Genomic DNA, 20,746 nt, shown 5'->3' on the forward strand with positions numbered 1-20,746 from the left:
AAATGGTGGCAGTTATTTTTGGAAAAAATCAATATGCCGTGTTTAAAACTCTGTGTTTTCTATACCTATGCAGCCTTTCTTCGGTTGAATGTTCTTATTCGTTATGAAATTAGCTTTCCTGTGATATGCTACAAGTAACGGGTTTGTTTATAATAAAAATTTCAAAAAAATTGAGTTTTGTAAATTTGCAAATATGCATTGTTTAAAATTTTCAAATAGCAACATATGTCAAAAGGCACATCATTTTATAGGTTTTTCAATTCTTAACAACTTTATGTGTACACTTACTTCCTATCTCTTTTTGTTTTTGTGTAAATAACAAAAAAAGTAATATTTTCCTATATCAAATGCATGTTATTTTGGGTTAACACTAAATGAAATGGGTCCATTAGTGTTAAATGTGGTTTTTTTGTTATTTGTATATGGTACTATTTGCTAACACTATATTCTACAAAATTTTCATCGTCCATCTAGTTGATTGTTACAAACAGTACTTATAATATAAACACAGTCATTTAAATAACAAACAAAAAACTATTTTCTTACCTTAAACACGTCCGTCAGGCGTCCGAACAATACAAAAATACCGGTGAGAAGGAATCTGAAATTGACTGACGGAACTGCGTAGGATGAGTGTAGATAGCGCAATTAAAAACCATTAAAGAATGCTTTACTGATGTGACTGCACCATGTACCTTGACTGCTTGCCGCAACTGATGTGTCTGAATCGATCTTTTTAACATTATTCACAGAGTACTCACAATTGAGTTTTGAGTAGATTTTGGGTTTACTATTCTAATTTTGCCTGCAAAGTTGTAAAATGAGCCACTTGGCAACCACTCCGAAATCATTATATTATACCCCTATCATTTTACCATGGAATCATGAGCTAACTATTTTAGCATATCATCGTTACAAATTCTCATGTAATACGGGTTTTATACTTTAAAACATATTTTTTGGTCTAGACAAATAAAAACAGTTTCATTCTAGTTTTATTTTCAAGTAAGTATTATCACATAATTTACTCCAAACGTTTGAATTTAAAGCGTTGTTTTAGAAGAAGTTAAAACTCTTCATGCTGTTTTTGATTTGGTCCTCGATGGCTTTTTGTGTTTTTTTCATGTCCTCATTGACTTTGTGGAACTGCTGCTTGATCTTGTGCTGAGTCTTGGCCTGATGTTCCTTCATCTCTCGCTCTGCCTCAGCACAGTCGACCTTCTCATTCCTGATCACCTCGTTGCCGTTGTCGTTAGTGATCACTTGTCGGTAGCAGTTACCGTCGGGACCCTTGAAGAATGAAATGTGCGAAGAACGGGAGTCCCTGAACGCGTTGCTGGAGTCTTTCGCGTCAAAAAAGAATGGCATCACCATCTGCAAAACAATATTGCATTTTATATCCAAAATACAGAAACAAGCTTTTTGAAATACTACATAATGTGAAAGTATTCTACATAAGTGTAATGATTACAGGTAAATGATCTAATCTAATCAGGTAAGTAATCTTTGACTAAAATATTGTCTTGAACTTGCAAGATTTATACCCTATTAAAATGACATTAGATTAAACGAGTACTTCGTTAAAAATCACAGGAAACTTTATAAAGCTGGTATAGTGAGGGAAAAACTGTTTTATGGTTATATGCTTATATGAAATACATACAACAGCCAAATTTTCTCAATACAAAAACATATACAACAAACAACAAGAACATAGCACACACACAAATACAATACACAACATACAACAAAACACTCACAACATTGCAACAACACAACGCTATGCAAATATGTAATAATAATAATACACATACATATGCCTATATCTACAGATGCGTATTTTTTGTGCATATGTGTGTATGTGTATATTTACATATGTGTAAATACGTAGCATGTAATGTTGCATATTACAACATTGTTAGTTAGCAAATTACAAAAGTCTACTTCTCGTCCATAAAAATAATATAGTGCAGTAATTAGTTTTAAATGCATTTTCAAGTAGGTAGTAAAGTCTTATGGAATATTCTCCTTAACCTTTAATCCTACACCACTTCCGCGTACAAAATGATTTAGTTTTTTTACTCTACTTACTTGAAGGTTGTAATAAAAATTGCTAGTTTTTTTATGTTAAATGGGTACAAATTTGAAAAACCCCTATTTTTTTAACAACTACACCCCCAAAACACCCGATTTGCTTCCATGACCCGATCTTGCTGGTTCGGAAACTCATTTAAGTGTATCCAGCTGATTAATTCATAATTAATTCACCATTAATACGAATTACAAGACAAATCCTAGTATGAAATTAATTCTTCCATCTTCTATTACTGTTAATATTTAACGTGTTTTAAACCTTTAGACCTAAATAATATGATTATACTACTCAATAAAACAGAGGCAAACTAAATACGGCACAAAATACTACAGGACTGTAACTTATTATTATTGTATCAGGCTGTTTGAAAGAAAATTAAAATCCTTGTCATTGAGATTGTTTACTAAAATTAATTAGTCCTAAGTCCAGAGTTATTAATTGAGAAGAGCTTTTGTTCAACATAATAGTATTCCTGCAGTTAATTAATCCCACATCTCCCTCCATAAAATTCTAATCCTCTTCGTAAAAATAAATCTAATTTTTAAAACAAATGTTGCAACAAAATAAACTATTAATCTTACCATAATTTTTTTTGTATTTTTGTCAGCAAGATTTGTGATATGTAAGTGAAAAAATGAAATAAAACTACCCATGTACATTCAGAATTACATACAACATATTTTTTATCCCAGAAACAAGACAGTGCTGCAGTCTTGGAGGGCTGGGCCTAACTACAATCGACATAGGTCTAAAGAGTATAGACACAATAATTATCATGCTCTAGTAACTAACTACAATCGACATAGGTCTAAAGAGTATAGACACAATAATTATCTTGCTCTAGTAACTAACTACAATCGACATAGGTCTAAAGAGTATAGACACAATAATCATATTGCTCTAGTAACTAACTACAATAGATATAGGTAGGTCTAAAGATAATAGACACAATAATCATCTTGCTCTAGTAACTAACTACAACCTACATAGGTCTAAAGAGTATAGACACAATAATCATCTTGCTCTAGTAACTAACTACAATCGACATAGGTCTAAAGAGTATAGACACAATAATCATCTTGCTCTAGTAACTAACTACAATAGATATAGGTCTAAAGAGTAAAGACACAATAATCATCTTGCTCTAGTAACTAACTACAATCGACATAGGTCTAAAGAGTATAGACACAATAATCATCTTGCTCTAGTAACTAACTAACGACTGTACCTGGGGTAATTTTATGAGTGGGGTATGGACAACATTTTAATAAGTATAGAGGTTCATTTTTATTTTGAAATTGTTACGAAGAACATTGATTATATAGCTAGCTGTTACCCACGGGCTTCACCCCGTTTGACTTCATACGTATTAATAAAACTATTGATTTAAAGAAGCTGAAATAAACAAAACAGAATACAGTAATACAAACAAATAATCGCACCTGATTTTAATAAGGTAATACCTAAGGGAGTATGATTTATCTATGGACAACATTGAAAGAATAACAAACAAATAAGTACAGCTGAGGAATTTTTAACATTAGGTATATGGAAAGACTAAAGAGGTCTTTTGATAAAGGAATTACGACCTTAAAAGCAATCTATGAAATAATGTTTTGCGCAAGGTTTCTCGTCATGACGAACATTTTAAGTATATGGTTTATGTGGGTGTGACATTTAGCTTTCTCAAAAGTTCATGGGTACTTTGGGAGTTTTATATGGATTACCAACACAATTTTGCTTAATAACTATTTTGATAAACAAGTTAGAGATCACTCTTTCTACAAATCTATATACAAGTTCATTATAATATTATATACAATTTTATTTGCATATTATAACAATTGGCCACAATCTTGCTGTAACTGTTTTCATAAAACTATTAACATGTTGGAAATAACTCATTCTACAACATTAATATACGTAAAACATGTTATATGCAATTTTATGTTTTTATTATAATAATTGGGAACAATAATTATTCAAAGGTAATATATCAACCAAATATATCAATTGTACATTGCGAAGTTAATGTTATTTTAATTTTGCCTTCGAGTAATAAGTAGTGATAACGACCACAACATTATAAAGGAAAACATTTGTTGTTTAGTAAAGTAATCTAATTTAGACCATCAATTGAGCTAAAAGTGTGTCTACAAATTCTACAAGCACTAGGCCGTCAAAAAATAGTAAACAATACAGAATAAAACACACTGAAAGATTTATACGTTTTTCAGAACAAATAAACAAAATCAATTAGATTTTCTTCCCAGTCAATAATTTGTTTAGTGGCTTTTATTTAAAAAATTGTTTTTTAATAATAATAAATAAATAAAACTGTGATATATCGGGTGTCCCGGGACTCTCTGGAACCCTTTTTTATATCTGTTCCTTAGGTCAAAACAAGGCAAAAACACCATATGAACACGAGTCTATAAATGCTGGTTTACTGTCTGTGAGTCTACATGTGAACACTTTTCTGCATACATATCAACCGGCAACAGTCATCGCCAGGGATTTTGCTCCCCTTTTGGTAGAAATGTAATCACTGGGTGCAATTCTTACATGGTGGGGCGTCAAATTTCGTTCATGAAGATTTTAATAGGGTATACTACGGCGAAACCAATCGTCCTATTGGAGACTGTCAAACCGTCAAACCGGTAAACCGACCAAAATATTAATGTGTAAAGGAACACGGCCTTGGTATCGGATCCAAGCAAGCGTGGCTGTGACGGAAACTCGCTAGAAACATAAATTTACAGACGATCATCGTACTATCTAGTTGTATGATAATTGAGTTTTAAAACTATTTGTACAACATAAATCTACAGTTTTACTGGACCGATTTTATTGATAAGTGGGTCGTTGGAAACCTTATGTTGTGTAGATTTGCAAATAATCATGAAGGTTTGTTTTTGTTATGGCTTATGGTAGAAAAAACAAAATCATGTTTTCTGGACTTTTTTACCCCATCAGGGAACTGCGAGTAGAGGGTACTGTGCAAAGGGTTATAAAAAATATCACAGACACTGTACAAGATATCGCATTTGTGTTAAGATGTTGTGATGGAAATTTGAGTTCCTTCCTCCGTATAGTCCAGGCAAATTAGATCAAAAATAGGGTGTGCTCCCCAAAAAATCGTCTAAAGCTGGAAAGTGTTTTAATACCTTTTGGGGGTCCCAAATAAGACTCCTGAGAGTTTGCGACGGATTCTGACGTCTGCTTGTTTTGGGAGTCGAAAAACTATGAAAATTTTGCACTTTTTTCAGTTTTTCGCTTATAACTCCTAAATAACGAATCCTAAGGAAAATTTTGTTCAAAGGTGTCTTTTAGTGCATTAAATTCCGCGTCGATTGATGTTAAATACGTCAAAGTCGGTTGAGCCGTTTAGCCGCTGTAGCTTTTCAAATTGGGATATTTTCATCAACATGGCCAAAAGGTTGATTATTTGACCAGTTTTCGGCTTAAAACTCCTAAACGACGCATGCTATACAAAAATGCGCCTGTAGTTAGTTTGGAAAACACAACATTCTGCGTATAATGTTTTTTTTATTAATCAATAACGGCAATTGATTGTTACCTACTTTGTATGGACACTATTTCATTGAAAAAAAGTATTAAAGTTAAAGTTGGGAAATTTTAATAAAATTGGTAACAACATAGATCCTGTTCTTAAATGGATTATGAATTATTAGATTAAGGTTTATTCCATGCTGGTCATCTAGAGGTTTATCTAATAAGGTGTGATGAGAGTAAGACTCCCCTATGTAATTTTAAGTCTAATATTGTTGTCTGAGATTCCGAAAATTCTAGGATTCATCCTAACCACCCATTATATACGATATATCCCTGTATTCATATTTCCGTTTTTGGCTTACATCTTCTAATGCATGCTATAGAAAAAATGTTCCTGTAGTTAGTTTGAAGAGCATAAACGTCTACGTAGAATGTTTCCATTTCATTAAGATCGGCTTCACCATTTAACCGCTATTGATTGTTAACACTAGATCAGATGCTTGTCAAGTTTAAAATCTTACCATTGAAATCTGGCAAACAACCAGCCTAATTACCAAAAACATAGGGGATATGGCAGTGAATCTATCCACTAGTGTGACGTCATGGATCCTGCAGCATGGCCTATGAACAAGTAAGTGCTCATGAGAGCAACATCTTAACTGTGGAGAGCTTTTTCCGAGATAGGGGAATCAATGATGTGGACCTAGCCCGATGGTTCGCTGGCAGGCCTATCGCAGTGAATGCTGCCCATCAAGTTAAGGTATATTGTGGGATCACCTCTTCAACATATTATCAGCAAGTTGACAATATAAACTCCACGGATACGGTGGGATCAAAAATAAATTCATCAAATGGTTCCAGTGTCACGACCCATTTACTGAAAATAGTTCGATCATGTCAATCAGCTCAGCAGTTATCCCATATGATAGCATCAACGCGAGATATGTATAAAGCATAATAGAAAGGTACAGCTTGCAAGAAAATCGTAAATAGGCAAGCCTATAATGACCATAAACTGTGCAGAATAAAAGGAAGTGGTGACATTAATCGCGAGCTGTGAGGCAACAGCAAAGGTTAAAGAAGAATCTGCCCCCTCAGTCAACACGTGATATTACACATTAAATCCAAGCCTCAATTTGAATCATACTTTGGATTAAAAATACTGTAGGTCTGTACCCACTAGCGCAGTTTGATGAAGAAAGCGTGATGTAGAAGAGTCGAAAATCTAACTATTCATGTAGCCTAAAACTACTCATGCTGTTTACTCCAATCAATGTGGATCTCACTGTGTTCTGCCGGGTTACAACGCTTGGCGAAGTTGCAGAAGCAGGTTGGCCCTATACATGGTTGGGAGCAGAAAATATCCAAATCAAGTGAGGGTTGGACTCTTCTAGAGGACACTTTCAACTAATTTTGACATTGATTCTAACAAAAGGGGCTGCTCATCCACCAATCCTTTAGAGCTCATTTAAAATTGTACTTAGTTCAGAGAGATAGGTATGGAAAATTAACGTCAATGGGTTACCTCCCATCACTACGGCTAATCCACCGGTTCGACAAGAACTCCTCAACTCCGTCTACCTATCTCGACCATCGTGTACATATTAAAAAGGTTTACATTTTCTCGCTCCATATGAAATGCAGGGATATAATGCACTACTGTCTGAAAGACTTGCAAGGGGCACGATTATCTCAGTTCGATATCTGACGAAAAATATGGTACCGAATGTCGCCATTTGTGGCAAGACCAATAAGAGCAAAGAATGAATCCTTATTCTTAAGATTCCAATGATGAGAAGTAAAAAAGTAATATGGTAAAATCTACGAAAAATCCCAATAGTTTTTTTAATAGGCTAAATACATAGTAAAACTATGTACATCCGTCCCATTATCATCTTTCGTTTATTAAGCTAAAAAGTAACATTTTTGCTATATTTAATAAAATCTTTCTCGTTGTAATATCTTATTATATATTAGAATCTCTTAACATCATTCCGGAGTGTCCAGAGATGGGATCGTATAAATGGGAGCTTAGGACGAATCCTAGAATTTTTGTAACCCCCTCAACAATATTAGATTTAAAATTGCATAAGGGGTCTTGCTACCCTTCCCCAACGATATAAACAACTCAGTTTTTACATCGTTGCCCTTCCCTCACACATTCTTGGATAAACCTCTGGATGATGACCATGAAATAAACCATTATCTAGTCATTCATAATCATAATTCTACGCAAAATTTTGTGTTTTCCAAACTAACTACAGGCGCATTTTTGTATTGCATGCGTCGTTTAGGAGTTTTAAGCCGAAAACTGGTCAAATAATCAACCTTTTGACCATGTTGATGAAAATATCCCAACTTTGAAAAGCTACAGCGGCTAAACGGCTGCTTATTAGCTGCCTGTGAAATGCCTTCTTATTAGGTTAATTTACTTCTCATCAAGAGATATTACGGTACAAAAAAACATATTTAACAATTGAAATTTATATTAACTCAGTTGTCTCCGTGGAGGAATGTTTTACCTATAAATATGTCTAAATAAAAGCCTTTCGAATAACTAATTAATGTAAATTTGACTTGAGATATATAATGTAGTCTTTGTTTTGCTAAATTAAATATTAAAATATAATGCTGTAGTTTTAAGTTTATTTAAAATATAATTAACTACCTATTAGTTTTTGTTTAGTATTTTTCATTTTGGTAAAATATATTAAACTAGGTTAACTGGTAAGTAACTATTTTTCAGTTTTATGACCAAGATCATTCAAATTGACAGTCCTAAAAATTCTAATTTCAATAATCAATAATTTTAATTATCCATCGATAGTTTTAACTTACGTTTAAAGTGCAGAGCAGAACAATCGAAACGGTAATGGAGTTGCTCATGGTGGCACGATGAACAAACAACTAAAACGATTTATCCGACATTCTCATCAAGGACTCAAGAGTTACCATTTGATTAAACAATGACAGACATTTTATGAGTTAGTAACACAGGTGATTAATCAACCTGATGGATATGCTGGAGTTTCTCAGTTCAGTTTACTCTTATATCACTGACGTTTATTATTAACAAAACCTTTTGACGGAATCATTTACCAACTATGATTCTGAAAACTATCTTTGTAGATATAATAGATTATATTTATAACTAAATGAATATGTGTATACTAATAAATTCGTATATATATATATGCACATTTTTTTAAACGTGTAGGCTATGTATATGTAAATCTGAAATAAACATGAGACATCCTAAATATATTGTAGATAGTTTGAATATCCCTATATATTTCGGAAGTACTAGAATTGTTATGCAATGGTTACAAATCTGTGTAATGTACTAGCAGAGTACCTGTCCTGCGTCGGGTTATAGCGTATATAAGTGTAACGTGCATATAATGCAGTTATACTCGTGAAAATATAGCAGCTATCGTTGAGTGAGAACCATCAGGATTTATAAAATAAGTGGTCCGAAATTGAAGTATGATTAATTACCCCCACCACAGCAAACATGCAGATTAAGCGAATTCCCATTTGCCTGATTGGATTTACACTAAAATGATTCCTTTAAAATATCACATTTACTCCCTATTTTTACGTAATTAGTTTAACGAGTACTTATGTTTGCTGCAACAAGGAGGATAAAAGCTTTTTTTTTGTAAAATGTTAATAGTTTAGTAATAAATAAATGTATTTTCCAAATTTGATCAAAATATGTTGATAAACAAGCTAACTACAACATTTTACTTATTCCCCATAAGAATAACATGGGAATTTTAAATTTCATTTTTTTTTTTTAATTTTCTGCATAACTATTAGGCGCATAATAACGATTCAATATACTAAATTATTCGTTTTTTTAAGCTCTCTACAAAATAGTTTGGAAACAAATTGCTAAATTTTATGTTTTTGGGTTAAAAATGGGAACACCTAATTTTTACCTCATAAAATCCCCCATAAACCCCCGTTCCCATAGTCTGATCCTGCTGGTTTGCGAACTCGCTCGAATAAATGTAGGTTTACACGTTTATACAAAATTTCATCAAAATCGAACCATTTTTGCTCGAGTTATCATGCTAACGGAATATATATATGAATTTGAACGGATGGTGCTTTTTTTGCCTCTATGGACCTCAAAACGAAAAACTAAATCGGTCCGGGTCCAGGTCCGTGAGTACTTACCATGAGTACTACGGTAATAGCTTATTCCCTACATGGGAAATTCGCTAATTTCGCTAAAAATTTAACGAGGCAAATGGTGTAGAAATTAATACCTTAAATTTGTAAAAATATGTGCATAACGCTCTTTCTTTGGAATAAATCAATCTATATTTTATGGCCTAATCAAAACACATGTAAATAATTAACTGTCAAATTGTAAACGAAAACTGCCAAAACTATTTCAAATTATGAACAATTAATAATTTTTCTACGGTTAATACAAAATATCTATCAATAGAATAATAAACTCAGGGTAGGAGCGTAGATTATTATTTATTACAGACAATGGCTAAGGAATCTAGCTTGTTTCCATAATCAATGTTCATAATCATCTTAAAATAAATAAGCCTGCCACACGATTTTGCTGAATAATATTTTCAATTGCTCAAGCGAGCTGAGTGGTATTGGAAAATAATATGAATTTACTATCAGTTAAAATCAGTTATTTGGCAGTGAACGATTCTTTCAAGGCATTTAATGCGGGCAATATACTGATCTGCCTGAAATCCTGGCAAGAAGCCGGGGCTGGAATCTTGTTTAAGGGTCTAATTATAGGACAGATTTCCAAGAAATAGGGAATGTGCATTGCCTTATAAAAGATGTGTTGAAAATGTATATGATGTGTGTGAAGTGGTGCTGGCGTTTTTTAAAATGATGTAATTCTATGATTTAATTAGAAAAGACAAACTTATTTTAAAGTGTGGGCCTACTTACTTTCAAACAGCCACTTTTATTTTATGTCAATAGACAACACATCATACCTTAGTGTAGCAATAACATTAATTATTATTGATATTGATGCTACATGAAAAAGATAGTTAACCATAGTTCTTCAATTTTAGTCAAGCCTATTTCCCTGTAGCTTACTATATATATTACAAAGAAAACTGTGAGCAATTTCTACAAAACCATTACTACCTTTCTTTACCCAAACATAGGCCTAACCCTTTTTCTGAAAACCACACAAATTTCCTCAATGTAAATAAAGAATTACAATAGTATATTTCATCACGTGAAGACAAGAGTTCAACAAGAGCAGAAACCGATTAAATCAATCGATACCGGTATGCCTCTATCATTTCGATTCATGAGATTACTAACAATCGAAGTTTACAACAGCTAAACTTTCATCCCTAGGGGCTACAAAAAGGCTTTTACTCCCTAGAGCTACTATATACCATAGATTAAAAGAAGTAGACTCCTTTTATCTATGTCTATACCCACAATGGAAATGTTAAAAACAGCTGTTTTATGCTGCGTTATGACAAAAACATCTTTTTCCTACAGTCACCCGACCAAGTTGGCTTCCTTGTACTGTTAGTAGTACAGAAAGCTGCTAATTGCTGCATATTTATACTTTGTCGTACGGTTTATACTTTGGCGCACATCAGGATTCCAACGAAACAACACAAAACAGCGTGGTTCTATTATGCACGTAATCCGTGTACGTTTGGAAATAGGTTGGCAACACTTAAAGATAATAATACTATGAGCAGCTGATTGACTATTATAACTACGATTTAACCTGTCATTTCGTGTTTATCATTTCGGTATTTCTGAACTTTCTGGACTTTTCTTTTAAACGTTTTTAAAACATTCCTACGATCTTAATAAACAAGAAAATACCTTTAAAGTATTTTTTCAGGCGCGGAAACCACTTCAAATTACAAAAACATACGGAACTATATTCTCAAGTCGCGGAGCACATTTCTTGCCGAGGAAAAATAGCCGAGTGATACGGACCGGGTACTACTTTCTCTAGGGCACCTATTTGTGTTGCGAGCTGTACCTAAAATCGTGTTGTATAGTGTTTGAAAGACTAATTATTTATATGCACTAGTTACACAAATAACTATTTCATGTAAATAAACATGACACAAACATCCAGTCAATTATTGCATAGACCAGCTGTTTCATTTAATTTACAACCCATAAACATAAAATTTTACGATTTCTTTCCAAACCATTTCATCAAGTTTGATTTTGTAGAGCTTAAAAAAGAAATAATTTAGTTCATTGGAACGTTTGGGACCAAGCCTTGTTCGGTTGTGTTAATTGGGTTTAACAGTTAAAATAATATCATGATAAGACACATTTTATCATTTACAAAAATAGTTTTATTGCAAACCAAAAACACACTTAATCGCTTAAATAATATCAACTGTGTAATGTGCGTCTGTTTACTCCAGTTTCATATATCGTAGCATTTAGATTATTTGCAACATTTCGTTTTAATATTAAGGACTGACACAACTGGACACTTACATAAACTGCAAGCTCATAGTTTTTGACGTTTTGAATATATAATGGGCAGCAATAATGAAATTCTACGGAATAGTTGCTACCTATAGGCTACGGGGAGTAGGGGACCACCCCTTCCTCGAGGATGAAAGTGGATCGAATTGAAATTGAGGTACTCATTAAAATTAATAATATTTAAATAGGAAATAACTTATCTATAAATTAGTTCAATTTATCTATTTGTAGAGCATCATATCACTTTCTTACAATTTCCATATTGGTTGTTTTTGTTGGGTCAAACCCTTAATTTACAAATTGGTTTAGCTAATAGAACGGTATTGCTGACAATAAATAAATTATAATTTATCCGTAAAGCCAAAATCTGTCTAGATTATAAAGATGGCTAAATATATGTTTCGAAACTTCTGTATAAAAGCAACGTTCGTAATGGTGGAGATTGTTCCAACTATATTTTTCTAGAAGCAACGATATGACTCATTTAAACGAGTGATTGTGATTGATAGATTCTTAATTATTGAAGGCTGGCTGACATCTGTTGTGAAGCTGATACTGACTGACGCTCAGTCAACATGTAGCTGAAGAAGTGTTGTGCAATCCAGTCACAAGGAGCGTTGGTTAAACAGTCAACTCTAAACTAATATAAAACAATGACCAAGCTTCAAGTCTTTAATTCAATCAAGTTAAATAAAGTCTTCAATCGCTAAATCCTGCACTAAAATGGATACAAATTATAAGATTGAAAAGCATTGTGGCAAAAATTTGAAAATTACTTAACTGTTGACAAGACTAAACTGACTTTATAAATAAATCAATTTCATCAAAGATATCTTGTACGGTACGTATCGAATATACTATCAAATTGACAATTTTGTCATTGTTGTCATTGCCAAAATGTCACATTTTTCATTTAACACAAAACTACATTCCTAATAAAAAGGAGTCAATACCGATAGTTACGGCTAGAATATTAATCAAATGAAATGACTCTGATAACTACACGGCAGCGCAGAAACACTTTACTTAAGTCACCCGACAAAGTGGATAGTACAGAAAGCCTTACTTTGGCGCACAGTTTTTACTTTGGTGTACTGTTTTTACTTTGGCGCACACCAGTATTCCAACCAAACGACGCAAAAGAGCGTGCTTTTATTATGCACGAAATCCGTGTACGCTTGAAAATGTGTTAGCATGATATTACGACTAAGATCAGCCGGTGCAGCGTTTCCCATTTCGTTCAAGTCTTTTACCAGTTATGTCCAAGGTGTTTGAAAAACCTCTTCTGAAAAGGATTCAAGCGCTAATTGACAATTATGTGATTCCTGCGCATCAGTTTGGTTTCAGACGGAAACACAGTACCACAGAACAGGTTCACTGAGTTGTTGAAGTGTTACGTAAATGTATGGAAAATTAAGAATTTTGCTCAGCTGCCTTCTTAGATGTTAGTCAGGCATTCGATAAGGTGTGGCAAGTCGGCTTATTATATAAAGTAAAAATGTTTTTACCTCATTCAATCTTTACCGTTTTGAAATCTTACCTTCAAAACATAGGACTTTCCAAATTAAATATGAAGATGTTCTTACCGGCCTGGATCCAATTGAATCTGGGATTCCTCAAGGAAGTGTCCTCGGGCCCTTTTGTATATTCTATACACAGCAGACCTCCCTGAAAATGAGTTGGTAGAAATTGCTAAATTTGCGGATGATACAGCAATTTTGACCGTTCATCGTGATCCAGTTCAAGATTCTCTGAATTTACAGCAAAAACTCAACATAATTACTGATTGGTTTAAAACATGGAAATTCAAAATTAATGAAACTAAATCTGTTCATCTTTCTTAGACTGATTGCTTTAAAACATGGATATTAAAAAATAATGAAACTAAACCTGTTGACCTTTCTTTTACTCTAAATCGAAATTCTTGTCTTACTGTCACAATAAACAACACCCAACTTCTTGAAGCAAATGAAGTTAAATACTTGGGTATCCATTTATATAAGAAATTAACATGGAAAATACACACTTGGAGAAAACGGCAACAACTAAATTTAAAATCTAATCAGTTAAATTGGCTGATTGGAAGAAAATCAAAACTTAGTCTAGCATATAAATTATTGTTATATAAAACTATATTGAAACCAATATGGACATACGGAGTGCAACTATGGGGCTCGGCGAGTACTTCAAATATAGAAATTATCCAAAAATACTAATCGACAATGCTGAAGAAGATAACAAATGCACCTTGGTATGTCACCAATAGAACACTACATCAAGACCTTAAGTTGCCTACAGTTAAGGACAAAATCATGACCTTAAGTGAAAGATATAATACGAAATTAGAATCTCATCAAAATCATTTAGCATTGAACTTACTCAAAAACACGGATACAATTTACAGACTAAATTCTGGACCTGCCCTTTAGATTTGTCGGATGTGATTTTTGTTGAAGAATATTTGTTGTTGACAGTGCCTAGCAGCTATTTTAATGTTCAAAAATTACTTTGTTTTATTATATGGCATTTACTTATTGTTTAACATATTTAAAGAACAGATTTTAAAGTAAATAAATTAAGAAAATAAAAATTAAAAAAAGTTTGGATTTAACCTAAACTAAAAACGTGCTGTACAGTGTTTGAATATGATTTATAGTAACTGTAGGAAAAATATCATATGTAACACGAGTGTTAACTAATGACTATTTTCTACAGTCACCTGACGAAGTTGCCTTCCTTGCACTGATTATAGTAGCAAAGTAGCTAATTGCTGCATTTTCTTCATTTTCTTACTTATGGCGTACTCCAGTATTCCAACCAAACGACACAAAACAGATAAATGGTTAGGTACGTTATACGGGCCTTGGTTGTATGCGTATGCTTGAAAATAATTTGGCACCCCCTAAAGATACTACCACTATGATCAGCTTGGTGCAGTGTTTCCTATTTTGTTCAACGATTGGATTTGACCTAACCTAAAACGTGTTGTTTAGTGTTTGAAAGACTAATTATGTTTATGCTTTATAGTAACTGTATGAAAAATATAATGTAAAACACGAGTGCAAAGTGTCATTTCACACACTAGCTACACAAACAACTATTGAAGATAGTGTTAGCATTGACTGTATTCAATTGTGTTAGAGCGGAAGAATTATGAATTCTGAGATGACGTTCAGACATTGAGATATTTTAATGCTGTTATGTGTTACTGTACTTGCAACCTCAAATCACTATTAAGCTTGATGACATAAATCTTTTTATTTGTTTCCCGAAATGTAAATTTGGGTAAAATGTACATATTTCATAAAAAAAACTTTAGAGAGAAACACGTTTTATGACACGTTGTTATAGGAATTTATTTCGTCCATATCATATTCCTCATTGTTTAGCTTAAAATAATTGTTTCTTGGAAATAGGTATTTTACAAAATCCAGCATGTAATTCCGATGCTATGAATATGTATCACGCTCCGCAGTCCACATAATCAAAATAAACGGGTTTTATCAACTGTTTCCTTCGTCAATCATTATATACCAATAATAATGTTGCATCAATTTTTTATCCTCGAGTCAACAAATGAAACGAATGAATGCTTACACAGGTTAATATTTAGGGAACCATAATAACCATTATAACACTTAAGATATCTTTATTTTACAAATACATTGAAGTGTATGCTTCATTTCTCCACATGTTTTATTATCATGAGTCATAATCTTCGGTTTTGTATTAGGCATTGCAAGTAGATTTTGAAAGATGTTCTTTGTAACCGACTCCGAAGTTTGTTGGAGTTCCGTTATAATCCTGGATCAAGGCAGGTCCAGACGAACAGTCCCAAGTGTTCCAAACCCAAGCTATATAGTTGATATTCTTACTATCCAACCACTTCAGCAGTTTGTCAATGTAGTTATGTGTGCATCCGTGTTCCCCAATCTCACCGACGATCACCGGGTACTGCTCAGCTATCGGCGCTACTGTAGACTCCCAGCAGTTCTGGTTGTTGCACGCATTGTGGTCGTAACTGTGCCAAGCTGCCGCCATGTTGTTGGCCTCGTCATTTGGCTTGTAGGTTAGCCATTGGGAAAGGTCATTAGCCCATGCTATTCCACCGACCATTACAAGATTCTTGGCTCCCGTACTCCTCACTGCATTTACCAGTTCCTGCATTCCGGCAACTTCATATGCAAATCCTGTGCATGCGTTTCCTCCGTCCCTCCAGCATTGCCAAGCTTTAGATTTGTCGTTCATTACCTTTTCAGGGAACGGTTCGTTGAACAGGTCAAAGATTACTCCATTGTCGTTCTTGAATTCATTAGCAACAGATTTCCAAAACGTGGGAGCGTTCAGTCTATCTGGCATCGGTTTCTGGCACTTGGCTCTTTCATCAACACATTCTCCCTGGCCATCGCCTTTGTAAATACCATCGGTCCAGTGCAGATCCAAGACCACTTTGATATTGTTTTGTCTTAGACGTTTTACATAGTTGATTACTGCGTTTCTGTATTTATCTCCAGTATATTCGGCTTTGAAATTGTTCAAACCAAGCCAGCAGTCTTCGTTTAAGGGTATTCTAACTGCGTTAATGTTCCATGATTTCATGGTATTGACAGCGTTGTCGTCTAGTGGTCCTTCAGATATGCCTAAATCTTTGACGCAGCTATATTCGAATCCAGACCTGTTGACTCCTTTTAACTGGTTTTTACAAGACTTGGTCTTTCCTCCTGCTACTACGGGGCTTGTTGAAGAACTCGTTGGGTTTGAAGGATTAGATGAACTAGGGGAATGTGATGAGCCTGATGAGTTTGGATTTGGCACAAAAATATACTGGCCATTCTTTGTGGGTATGGCCGGAACTTCAGGTGTCTGTTTAAGTAGCTTCTTTGCAGCCTCGTCGTCACTTCCTGCTAATGCAGAACCGACTGTCTAGAACAAATTACTAAGTTATAATTTGTAAACCGTTTTGCACACTTAATTTTTAAATGTAGCAGAATAAATTTGCGGTTTGGGCTGATATTGAATTGTAAAAGTAACTACAAAACTTGCTTTAAAAAAATGCAAAATGTTTAAATAGTAAGTTTCCTGAATATTGTAAAATTTATTACGTATTCTAACATTTGGCCATTGGGGTTTCAAAACAAAACAAAAGAATTAAACTACTGTTTAACGGCAGTACATTACTTAAATTTGCTAGTAATAGACAATTCTCCAAAAAATAATAGTGAAAGAATAGTATATTTCGTACCTAGGGCCGAAAATGAGGTTTTGCCAGCTCGAGATAGTTTTAAAGTTCGAGACGAAGTCGAGAACTTAAAACAATCGAGAGCTGCAAAACCATTTCGGTCCGTGGTACGAATGCTATTTTTCACCACACTATTCTCTATTACCACTATTCACCACAATAATAATGCACACTGATAGTCAACACAACTACAACTTTAAGGTTATGAGAAGAAACTATTTAAGGAATCAGCGAAAATATTAATAAATAGTTGCTAGGCAGCGGTGACAATAAAACAATTCTATTCCAATGGTATGGATACTGATTGTGTATTTAATATGCATTTATGTTTAGAGAAAGTAAGCGGCTAGCTGATTTTGCAGCCATAGAGATGTAAAAACCTGCTCGGTCCCCAAATAACGACGACTAAAAAAAATTATGTAAATGTAAATGTAATTATGTAATTATGTAAATGTTTATGTAAATGGCTAAAAACATCATAGTGTGGTGAACAAGACTTTCTTGTCTACATATACAGGTATATAGAGGTACAGTATATTAATTTGAATTTAAATTTACCAAACAAACACATTCATTTTTATTTAATTTGACTTTAAGTATTAAAGTCTTGACTTTAATTGACTTAATTTGACTTCTTCTTAAGCTATTACTTCTACCTCCAAGAAACCTACATTGAAGATTTAATACTTGTAAGATAGATGTGCAGGACAATCTACAATTAAATTCTTCCGTCATATTTAATCGACGTTCCACTTGGTGTACTCTTAAATATATGATCAAATTTTTATCAAGTTTTTATCTCATAGTTAATATTTACAATTTTCGTAATGAAACTTAAATTTCATTATAATGCTTAATTTATAATAAACATTATTATAATGTTTTTTTTCTATAACATTTTTATACAATTTTTTGTCACCAAAACAAAAGTAACCCAGCTAGGTAATATAATTGCTTACGTAGGCATTATTCAATAGGCAAAGGTAATGTCAAATTATATTAAGATAACTTTTACTAGTCATGTTCACAATTTAGCAATTTACGAGGGCCAGCTGATGTTAAGGTTAAAAATTAAATGATTAGTCAGTATACAACAACAACAGTTTTATTGTTAAAATGGAGTTTAGTGTTGTTTACCAATTTCTTTGGTTTCAATGCAAGATTACTAGTTAACATTATTAGTTAACATATTAAATGTTTAAGGGAGATAGTTATTTCTGTGGCAAATATACCGGTAAACTAGAAGAATTAAACAGAAAAACGATGTTTCTACATTCATCGAGGTAACTAAACATCAAACTACGGAAAACAAAACTGGTAGTGGTCTTACAAATGAAACCCCTGACTACGATCCTACGGTTCGACATTACATGTAGCCTAATATATTAACAGACAGTTTAGTACTTACAACGAGCAGCCAGAAAATAGCCAACATCTCGTATTTTAGCTTCAGAAACAACTCTGAACCATCTATCACTTGCTACCTTTTATATCAACCCACCAAAGACTGACAATCTGTCGACTGTCACAACCTATCACTGTCACCTCTGTCATTCTTTCCTTCGCTCAAACAGTTTCACAAACACCAGTTGGCAAGAGATTATCTGCGATATTGTATGCGTTTTCAACCAGCATTTTACATTACATTTCCGTATTTCTTTATCCTCAATAACAAATTAGTGGAACAGCCGAGTGTTTATGATGCGAATCATAAACTCTAGCATCTAGTGAGACAATGATTCAAGGTTTTCTGTCCAAAGGGCCGCTTTCCCCAAACTTCGTTTCCAGTTAACTTTAAACAAAAGTTTAAACCAGGGATGGCTTTCCCCACTTTTTGTTGTGTAGGGTTAGTTTAACCTGACTTATCTTCGTAAGCAAGCTGAACTGGCACTACTGATATTTTTATACCATTTCGTCTGCAATATTAGCTCCACTTTGATATTTATTATTTTTAAATCCCTTCGGTTTTTATTGTTATTTATTTAGGCGTTCTGTCACTGTAACTAACTGTAGACACTTAAATTCACATATATAGGCCTTTGGACATTTTACAATTGCCTCAAGTTAAAACCTGTAACACAAGAACCCTCAAGCCTCAAGTGTAACACAACATCGCTGCAATAAACTGTGGGAAAATAATGTTAGGACAAGAAAAATTAATTATTCTTTTAAGAAGCAAAAGTAAATATAACTTGTGTATTAAAATCTTAGATCCTATCAGTAGATGTATAATGCCGATTGATCGCCATGAGGAAGTATGAGGGGTATGATGGCTGATGTAACATGAGGTCAATCAGGGTTATCAGGCGGAGAGCGTATCAGTTGGAGAGTATCAGTTGGAGAGTATCAGTTGGACGAGAGTATCAGTTGGTCGTGAGTATCAGTTGGACGAGAGTTTTGGTTGGACGAGAGTATCGGTTGGACAATAGTTTTGGTTGGGCGAGAGTAACAGTTGGACGAGAGTATCAGTTGGACGAGAGTATCAGTTGGTCGAGAGTATCAGTTGGACGAGAGTTTTGGTTGGACGAGAGTATCAGTTGGACGAGAGTTTTGGTTGGACGAGAGTATCAGTTGGACGAGAGTATCATTTGGACGAGGGTATCAGTTGGACGAGAGTATCGTCAGTGATAGTTAGCTTAGATTAAATACAAACAATGAACGAAATGGGAAACGCTGCACCGACTGATCCTAGTCGCAAGTGTTGCCAACGTACGTTTCAAGCGTACACGGATTACGTGCATGATAAAATAAAATCATGTGATGATAATATACTTGACGTCAATCGGAGTTGCCGGGTGGAGAGGGTTGCTGATTGACCACCATGAGCTATAATACCCCCCCCCCCCCCCGCCACAGCATACCTGAAGACTAAGCAAATTTTGCATGGCTATAGTGCATTAGACTATTTCTGGCAACCAAGATAAAATTGGTTATTCATTTTGTAGTAATCATTATGAATGATCAAACGATATTAATTTGATTATTCATAATGATTCTGGACTAATATGTGTTAGGGTCTAAGACTCTTTTTTGCTTTCCTTTTTTATTCATCTTGCAAATATTTATGGTAATCAATAAACCAAGGTCCATGTTAAATGTCTAATGATTACATTCGCGTAGTAATTTAATCATTTTAAAACACAAGCCACTCCAATTTTTACCATTTCAGATTTATATCTTCCAATAGATGGTTACCATGACTGAGCTAAATTTTGAGCGGATCGCTTTAGCCATTCAGAAGTTATTTGTAAAACAACGCGTAGTATAAGAGCTTTGCTTCCTTCGCTCAATAACATTGATTTCAAAGAGTACATAAGTTTATTGCAACAGAAAAGATAATGGGGTATTTTTTTATTGAACATTCAATGGTATATTTGGTACATGTGAATGGAATGTAATTTTGTAGTAAATATGCT

The 20,746-nt window shown here is 33.8% G+C and overlaps 2 protein-coding genes across 2 annotated transcripts; both read right to left on the reverse strand.

Moving 5' to 3' along the window:
* Positions 1-977: 977 nt before the first annotated feature.
* LOC128983016 (uncharacterized) lies at positions 978-8,563 on the reverse strand. Its single transcript, XM_054402138.1, has 2 exons — positions 8,450-8,563; positions 978-1,374 (listed from the first exon to the last, which is right to left on the reverse strand). The coding sequence occupies exons 1-2, from the start codon at positions 8,495-8,497 to the stop codon at positions 1,057-1,059; spliced, it is 366 nt and encodes a 121-aa protein (XP_054258113.1). The 5' UTR covers positions 8,498-8,563; the 3' UTR covers positions 978-1,056.
* Positions 8,564-15,720: 7,157 nt separating this feature from the next.
* On the reverse strand, positions 15,721-18,848 carry LOC129005769 (endoglucanase-like). Its single transcript, XM_054434782.1, has 2 exons — positions 18,739-18,848; positions 15,721-17,014 (listed from the first exon to the last, which is right to left on the reverse strand). Exons 1-2 carry the CDS (start codon positions 18,763-18,765, stop codon positions 15,821-15,823), a joined length of 1,221 nt encoding a protein of 406 aa, XP_054290757.1. The 5' UTR covers positions 18,766-18,848; the 3' UTR covers positions 15,721-15,820.
* Positions 18,849-20,746: the final 1,898 nt, after the last annotated feature.

The sequence above is a fragment of the Macrosteles quadrilineatus genome, unplaced genomic scaffold (genome assembly GCF_028750875.1).
Source record: "Macrosteles quadrilineatus isolate MER2022 unplaced genomic scaffold, UCM_ALF_1.0 Scaffold_1__1_contigs__length_201487025, whole genome shotgun sequence".
Lineage (NCBI taxonomy): Eukaryota > Metazoa > Arthropoda > Insecta > Hemiptera > Cicadellidae > Macrosteles > Macrosteles quadrilineatus.

What these genes read in the sequence shown, in the direction of transcription:
- LOC128983016 (XM_054402138.1), bottom strand. Translation starts at nt 8,497, where the DNA reads ATGAGCAACTCCATTACCGTTTCGATTGTTCTGCTCTGCACTTTAAAC. An exon ending in TTCTGCTCTGCACTTTAAAC is followed by an intron (nt 1,375 to 8,449) that starts GTAAGTTAAAAC and finishes ATTGTTTTGCAG; the next exon opens with ATGGTGATGCCATTCTTTTT.
- LOC129005769 (XM_054434782.1), bottom strand. Translation starts at nt 18,765, where the DNA reads ATGTTGGCTATTTTCTGGCTGCTCGTT. An exon ending in CTATTTTCTGGCTGCTCGTT is followed by an intron (nt 17,015 to 18,738) that starts GTAAGTACTAAA and finishes AATTTGTTCTAG; the next exon opens with ACAGTCGGTTCTGCATTAGC.